The sequence below is a fragment of the Ursus americanus genome, chromosome 4 (assembly GCF_024610735.1).
Source record: "Ursus americanus isolate L20-20 chromosome 4, mUrsAme1.1.p, whole genome shotgun sequence".
Classification (NCBI taxonomy): Eukaryota; Metazoa; Chordata; class Mammalia; order Carnivora; family Ursidae; genus Ursus; species Ursus americanus.
This window is the reverse complement of record NC_142130.1, coordinates 42707083-42715701: the sequence shown is the minus strand read 5'-3', so window position 1 is coordinate 42715701 and position 8619 is coordinate 42707083. Positions and strand designations below refer to the sequence as shown.

Here is an 8619-nt window from a genome sequence, read left to right as displayed (position 1 = left end):
AGGAGCGGGTGGTGGGCTCCTTGAGGGCAGGAGCTATCTTCTTCATTGTCATCAGTCTAGAGACTGGGAGGTGACTGGCACTTTGTAGACACCAAAGACTTAATGGGTTTAGGGTCTGAAAGTATTGGGTCTCTGTGAAGCAGGAGATGAAGGTTCCTGGGTAGGAAAACCTTGCCACGTTATGAAAAGCGTGTCTAAGGCATGTTATGAACCATACGGTTTAAAGTGATACTACAGTGGGAGCCGCCATTCCTTTTTCCCTTAACATCCTCATCCTGAATTACTCTGGAGTTGAGTCTCCGAGAACATGGGAATGGAGCCAGAGTGCCTTCTTAGTGAGAGCTACAACACAGGGGTAGCAAGGTTTGAAAGGAAGCCCAGGTCCCAATGTGGGACCATGTCTCCCTCAGGGTGAGGAATTTCCCTCACCAATTGCAGCCAGATTCAACAGAGAGGTAGAAGCATGGGCCGTGCCTTTACAATTCAGCAGAGCGTGAACAAAAGGAATGACCAAAAGGGCCCACAACAGTACAAGGTCAGCCTGATAGTTTAATTAGAAGCTTGAAGGAAGAGAGACTGGCTATTCTGCAAGACAGTTTACTGGCTGAGATTCCAAGGACCCCGGCGAGTTGACAATTATGAGATCTGTTCATTTTTCCTTCACTGTGATGAATCATGCCTCTGATGACAACTTTGCGTGTGTGTGTGTAGAGTCATGTTTTATCAGCTTCTTTCTGAATTATTGCTTGTCACTCGGGGACCTCCCAACCACTTGAAGACTGCCAGGATGAAGTCAGATTTTAGCTGGGGGTCTGGGTAGAGCATTCTGTTTAGGAAGAAGCAGTTGGTTACACCTGCTCCTCGGGGAGGTCCTGGCTCCAGGAGTCTTCTTCCTACCCCACGCCAGAGAACACAGCACAGTCGTTCTGAGCAGGCCCTGGCCAGTGGCGCAATGGCCTGGCAGCTAAGGGTGGGCACAGGGAGTATGCTTCCCTCTCCTTCAGCAAGACAGGATCTTGAGGAAGGCTTTACGGAACTCGACATTGAAGGTGGTATAGATCACGGGGTTGAGGGCACTGTTCACGTAGCCCAGCCACGTGGTGGCGCTGTAAAGCTCTGGGGACACGTGGCAGGCTCCACAGTGGGTATTGAGAACGTGGGTCAAAAAGAAGGGCAGCCAGCAGACAATGAAGGCTCCTGGGTTGCAAAGGAAGAGAGAAACTGGATAAGGGGTTTGCTTACTCCTTTTGTTGTAACATGAAAATGACTCACTGTTGTTTGCTTTGTGCCAGCCACCATGCTGGAATTTTACAGACCCATTTAATTTTTACACCAACCCTACGAAGTAGGTGTGATTAGCCACTTTTTTTTCCTTTTTCTTTTTGGATGAGAAAATTACATGCTTACATCTTTGATTCATCTCAGGCCTTTGTTCCTAAATCGATTTTCTAGTTTGATATTTAGGTAGCTCTTTACTAGTCTTTTCTACTTCTCAATTCAATTCAAATATTTACTTAATGTCTAGCTGTGCAAGACATGATCCTAGGCACCATTAGGAAGAAGACCTTGAAGACATGACTGACAGTTCCTCCTGTTGAGATTACATCCAGGTGTTCTCATAAAGTCCCTGAGATACAAGAGCGCGAGGTTTGCCAGTGGCAGTGAACAGGAGGAATTGCCTTCACTAACTCTATATGCTCTATATGACTTATCAATTTTTTTCTTTATTTAAATAAATTTTCTTTTTTTCTACTATAAAACTAACCCTGACTTTGTACATTATGGAAAACTTGGGAAATGCAAGAAAGTAGAAAGAAGAAAAATAACCACCCACCACTCAAAGACAATCACTTTTGACATCTTGGTGAATTAATTTTCATGTTTTTCTTTCTCTGTATTTGAAATAATCTAGATGTTATCACACCATATGACAGCAGTTTTTTGCATCCTTATTTTTTCACTTAATATTTTTGAATAAGTAAGCCTTTATTACATATCCAATATGTGCCAGACACTTTTATTTAATTATTATCTTATTTATTATTTGATTTATCCATTATACTTTCACGTGATAGACAACAAACACAATGGATAAATGCAATTCACTTAGGTCACTTGTCCAATTTTATATTTCATAATTTCAGCCCAGGTCTTTTGAATTTTCACCAGAGTTAACATGGATATGCAAACCCTTCTCAACTGAATCGCAAACATTTATAAATATCACAGTTATTGGATTTCCATTTCTGCCAGCTGCACCAAACTCAACCTAACCCAACCAAATTCAACCCAACTCAACCCAACTCAACATGACCCAAACTCACCAAGCACAATGGCCAGCATCTGGGTTGCCTTCTTCTCCCGAAGTGGCACTCCACGAGGCTGCAAGGGCCCCAGCTTTAGAGATGTTGACAACCTGCCATTACTGAGTTTTCGAACCTCTAAGCTGAGCTTGGGTGCCATGGTGGGGCTGAGGGAGTTCCGAGTCCTCCCTTCCCTTTTCAACTCTCCTCCAGCTTCTTGGAAGCCTGGTCGCCCCAATGCAGTATCTTGGCAGATGCTGTAGTAGCGTTTCAGCTCCACATGTGCCTGGCTAGGGGAGAGTGGCTGCAGGTGGGACAAGAGGGGGTCCTGACATTTCTGGGGATACTGTTTATCTTCCGAATGCTCCTGAAAAGGAAAGAGCATGCAAAAAAGTTTGAGGAAATCATCTTTTTGTGAAATCTACTGAGGGCACATCTGAGAGTAAGGGGATCAGGAAAAGTTAAGGTACGTGAAATCTGCTTCTGTCTTCAAAACTAAAAAACACCTACCAGATATAGAACAGTTGAGAATCACAGTAATCCCTTCAGGAGGGTAGTATAGGATTATAGCCTGGCCTTTTAGAGTTAGAATGAGCTGGATATAGAGAGGAACACGTGAGATGATTCTACTAAGATATAAATCACAAAATCTGGAATGTGGGAAACTCTGTAAGACAAATGACTCAGTTTTTTCCAACAAATAGATTGCGACAACAACAACAATCCCATTTACCAGCTGCAAAGTATGGGTCTTATTTGAATTTTGATTCATATAACCAACTATGAAAAACTTACAAGACAATTGGGATAATGTGAACATTGATTGGATATGTAATGATATTAGGGAGTTATTTATTTGCTTAGGGTGATGTATTGTGATTATACATTTTATGAAGAGTCTTCCTTAGAGAGCGTCACAGAAATATTTTTGCTGAAATGTTATGATGTTTGGGATTTGCTTCATATGAATCCATTAGGCATGGATGAGGGTAGGTGGGAGTGCAGATGAAATGAAATAAGATTGGCCACAAGTTAATCGCTGAAGCTGGCTCACGGCTACTGAAGGATTTGTTATATTTGTCTTTCTACTTTTTTATTTTTGAAATTTTCCATAATAAAAAGTAAAAGAAAGAAAGGAAAGGAAAGGAAAGGAAAGGATAGGAAAGGAAAGGAAAACCCAGGATTTCCACCTCAACTTTCCTACTTATTAGATGGATCCTTGGACAAGTTAATTAAATATCTTTGAGCCTCATTTGTAAAACAGAAGTTGGGAAAAGAAGAAGTTGGGAAAAATAGGTTTAGGATGAGTGGACCCTGTGAGTATGTGGACGTTTCTGGTATTTGGTGGGGATGTGTGGGTGCTCAACACCTGAACTTCTTTCCATGTTTGAAGAATCAGACACTGTGTTAATCCTGAGTAGCAGGCAGGACCCCTTAGCTCCTATTACTGAAGTCATAAAAGCCATATATTCACTCTCTGCACATCCCCACCAGTCATCTAGAGCTCTGGCACATAAACCAAGCCTAGCCCATTGGAGATTTGCACCTAAGACCTTGAATTGGAGCTGATGAAGCCTGAACACTTCAGAATTTGTCTAGCAGTGATGGTAGGTCTTCCAACCAGATTCTTCCTTAGGCATGAACAACTTCATCTGAAGTTATTCTCCAGCCTTCTGACTGAGTCTGAGCTACTTGGTACCCTTCCAGTAAATTCCTTTGTCTATATGTTAGTGTCAACAACCAAGAATGCTCACTACTCTCTCCTCAGTTCCAGGAATCACAGTGCTAGTGCACCCTGCACACTCAGAAACACTGTTGAATGAATCAAAGCAATGGGCCTTTTAAAACGATATGACATTTTTAAAATACCATATGCTCTACAGAGGTATTCATTGGGATTCTAGTATAATATAATTTAAAAAATTTTTTTCATTTTGATGGGGTTTTTAAATAATTAATACAAGCATATTGTGTTTTACATGAATGGCCATTTATAACCAAGATTATGATTGTGCTGGCATCTAGTAATCTTCTAAAAGTGTTGATATTTAACTTCAAATGCATTCTTTCGGAAACTAAGGGACTGGAGACAAATTCTTGACTGTCCTTATGAAATCTCAGGTTTAAGAACATTGATCTAGTATGACTTGTCTCTATTTTACAGATGTGGAAATTTAATCCTAAAGAAGAAAATTGATCCTTCCCAGACTATACATTGGTGAGTGTATTTTTCAGCTCTCTGCAAACCTGCATCACTACCTCCATGACTGGCATGAAGAAACACTGGATTCTTTTGGGTCTGGCTGGCAGAGCCCTCCAGTCCCAGATGGTAGGACAGAACCTATTTCTCCAAACTCCTGGCTATGCCAGTCTCTTGCTTCTCTATTCTCTCTTTAGTAGTCTCCACTTTTTTCCTTTTGGCCTCTGCTATAGGCAACTCGAAAATTCTTGCCTATTAAAAAAATTATTTACAGTAAGAATCTCAAACTGCTATAGTGGGCCTGTGTAAAAAGTGGTTAATTAGCTATACAGAGATTGGAAAAAGCTCAGACCTTCATGAGTTCTTAAAATGTTATTCCTAACATTTTCTTGGAGTTCAGGGAGAAGAATATTGATCTTCTAACACTTCCATTCTGCACTCAGCTTGCTTGGGGATGCAGGGCTGGCTTGAATTGAAAGGACAAGGATAAGGGTGACCATGAAATTTTTTTGGTTTTCCTTCATATATAGTGGGAAATAGAGCACTTGAAAGTCTCACATTAGCCTCTATTCTCTGCTTTTCTTGGCTCTCCCATGTGTGTTCCATTGACACCCTGTTCCCTCTAGGCAAGTGATTCTGGATGGCACCCTCACACCATGTCTAAGAGTCACTGGCTCCAGTCGTTGGGATCTAGCTCAATAGTGATATGCTTTCTGCATATCATTTGGTGATTCCTATTCTGAAGCTCAAATCAGGATCTCACATTTGTTATATACAATAGATACAAGTAAGGGATTGGGGCCATTGCATTTTGGGGTAGAAGTGGAAGCAAGTCAAGTCAGAGTGTTGAGAAAAGTTATCTTATTTTTTTCCTATAATCAAAGATGGCTTACTTACCATTTGCCCCGTGGCATCTGAAGGAAATCTGTCCCTTATTGAAAACTGCCGAATGGGGTGCAGCCTCAGACAGGAAGACTAGGGTGGGTTGAAAGAGAAACAGTGGTAGGTTAAGGTCTACATGGAGGAACCATACAGATGCCAATGTTTTGAATATCCTCAATGTTTGTTCATAACCTCAGTTTCAGGTCCTTACCTCCTGTTTCATGGGAACCAATATTCTAGTTCTACCCAAACTGTGGGACTTCAACTTTGAGAGACTGACTCTCACTCAGGTCATCATAAATTAATCTAGCCATCCGAACTAGACCTGCCTTCAAGATCAAATTCAGTTCTTACTCTGTCCGTGAAGCCCTTTCCTGAGCATATTGACCTCTTCTCTCATAACCTCTATGGCACTTCTATTTCAGTGCTTAATTGTCTTCATCTTATTTCACAAACATCCTGGGGCTGTGAGTTAACTTTGGGTAGAGGGGTGCTTTATCTGCCTGTCTAGATTCTCAACGCCATGAAGGCAGAGGCTGTATAATACTCCTGCTGTCCCTTCCCTAGCAGATTGCAAGCATGTGCCAGACACTGGGATGAGCAGACTTTCCAGCCCAAGCAAAGGGAAGATCAGTGCTGAGGCAGCTCTCCTTCTCAGAGCCTCGAAAGGCCCAAGAACATGCATCATCAGCATTCCATTTCATAAGCTGGTCAGCACTTTGACACAGGGGCAGACCTAGTAAGGAAAAGAGCTTTCCATGGACCCCAGTGATTCTTGGAATAAGTGGTCTCCTAAAAAGCTAATCCTGGGGACCTATCAGCAGTGCATGGTACAGCTGCCACCCTAAAACTGCAAATCCGGTGTGATATTTGTACCGTCGGCCCTTTGGGGGCAATGAAAAACTTTGCTGGAAAGCAGAAGAAGTCCAGAAACTATCCTATCATCTTGCCAAGCAATGTGAGCTCTAGGGAAGACTCACGATGCACCTTTTGGATTTGATTTCCTACTCTGAAGCATAGCCACTATGAGCAGATTAGAAGGTGCGTGTGAGATGTGTGTGTCCAGTGTGGCAGCATGAGCGAAAGCAGGTGCTCTGGACACAAGGCTGGGAAGCTCCAGGGTTGGGCACTGTTTTCCCTCTGCCCCGCCGAGGTGCTTACTTGTTGAGGGAAGCCGGGTCTGACACTGATGCACTGACTGTTCTGTCGAGTGAGGATCCGTTTCCGTCTCCTCTGTCTCAACACCACGTAGATCCTGGCATAGACGAGGACAGTCACGCCAAAGGGCAGGTAGAAGGACACCACTGAAGAGTAGATGACAAAGTCAGGGTTGGAGATGGAGCAGACAGTGGGGTCTCCTGTGAATGAGAGAAAAAGAGAAAGCCAAGCAGGACACATCAGTGGGGAGCACACAATATGGCCCCACACCATGTGTGGTGTCTCCACCATTTAATCCACATGGAGCTTCAGGAAGCAAGAGTTCTGGGTCCCCCTCCCCCTTCCTTGTGTCTCAGTCCACATGCTGTCTCACTGGTGGAGCCTTCTACCAGCTCCTCAGTCAGAAGTGACTCTTGCGTCCCCTGTGCCCCTCCACCCTTGCCTTGCCTCCTCAGTGTTGCTAGCACACACGGCTGATTGTTAAGTTGTGGGGATGCAGGATATTATGTTGTCAGTGTCAGTACCCTGAGGGGAGGAGGTCCACTTCATCCTTGTGTTGCTCACAGTTCCCTTAAAAAGAAAATTACGCAGTGATTACATGCCAGACGCTGCTCTACACTGGGCTGCAAACACGTCTGCCCTTGAAGGGCTCAGTCTAGACAGACAGGCGATCTTCCTGAATGCTGCGTTAAGTGTCACAGAGGAATGTGGCCTGGAAGCTGGAGAAGCATCAGACTTAACAGGCCAGAGGCTCCTGGGAGCGAGGCAGCCCCCACAAAAGGGCCTGCTGGTGTGGAGGCATTAAAGGGTTGTTGAAGGCAAAGAGAGGAAGGCTTTTTTGTTGAGAATGCCGGGTCTCCAGTTTGAATCTGAGGTGCAGGGCAGGTGGTGGTGGCTGAATGCAGGCAATTCTGTTTTTTAGGGAATTTCAGGACTGGACAGGGTAGGATGGGGAGAGGGCTGTTAAGGATACTGCCACTGTGGACAATGTGAAATGAGGAGCACCTTTGTCCCTGCTTTATGACCTGAAATGCACCTGTCGCTACACTTTAGAGAGTCCCTGTGGTTTTGCCTTTTTTGCTAGCAGATGTTGAAACTCCTTTCTTCCCAGAATAGGGCCTGTAACCTGCCTCATCTAGAAGAGAAAAGGGAAGAAAGCTGATATCTTCCAGATGGTGTGCCAAGGACTTTATACACATCATCTTACCTAATCATTGTGGCAACGTTATGCGGCACGGGAGCCATTACTGACTCTATTCTCAAGTGAGCAGACTAAGGCTCAGAGAGGTTCAGTAAGTGGCCCAGCATCCCATAGCTTGAAAGAGGCAGAGCCTGGATATGTTTCTCCAGTTACTGTGACCTTACAACCAATGTTCTTTCTGTGATTTTGACTCGCCTCCCTCTACCACTTTGACTAACCCCCCTCTACCACTGGGAATGGCAAATTTACACTTTGCCCAGCGCTGTCAGCAACGGCTGTTGGCACACCCAACCAATCTTCATAAAGGGCAGGGGATTCTCAACAACCCCAAATCTGGCCTCAGGAGATACAGCCACAGGTGTGAGCTAGCGGGGAGAGGGCGGCAGCCAGCCATATGGGCCCCTCACTGGAGGTAGACAGAGGCCAGGCCTGGGGTGTGAGACCCAGGTCTGCCGTTTACTACCTGTGTGAACCTGGGCACATTCAAGCCTCAGCTTCATTATCTGAAAAGAAGGATAAAAATAAGGTCTCGTGTAGTGGTTGTGAGACTAACTGAGGATAAGCGGTAGCTATTATTATCACTATTTATTCTTTACTATTATTATTTATTATATACTTCCTCTGAGCTGTTTGAACTTAAAAGGCACGGTATCATTTGGAATGGAAACCTGTAGAGAGTTACAAAGAACAGTACCTCTGGGGGAGGGAGAGGAGCAACAGCTAATAGTTAAAAAGAAAAAAAAAGCGTACTCCGTTCTCAGCAAGGCATTATAATGACACGAGGGTCTTTAGGAGCTGCTCCCAAAGTTTTTGATTGTCTTGGGAGGAGGGTAAAATTCAGGTAAAATTAATGTCTTCTCACCAAGTCTGCATCA

General features: G+C 44.0%; 1 protein-coding gene across 3 annotated transcripts in view; it reads right to left on the bottom strand.

The window, feature by feature from the left end:
- Positions 1-586: 586 nt before the first annotated feature.
- DRD3 (dopamine receptor D3) overlaps positions 587-8619 on the bottom strand; it is a 33193-nt gene continuing 25160 nt past the window's right edge. The window contains exons 4-7 of one of the 3 annotated variants that reach the window (XM_087861612.1): positions 6547-6743; positions 5401-5478; positions 2325-2670; positions 587-1197 (exon numbers count right to left, since the gene is read on the bottom strand). In XM_087861612.1, coding sequence (XP_087717738.1) covers positions 1001-1197; positions 2325-2670; positions 5401-5478; positions 6547-6743 — 818 coding nt within the window. In that variant the 3' untranslated portion in view covers positions 587-1000. The remainder of the gene's footprint in view (positions 1198-2324; positions 2671-5400; positions 5479-6546; positions 6744-8619) is intronic. The other 2 variants (XM_045785625.2, XM_045785624.2) reach the window with 2 other exon arrangements.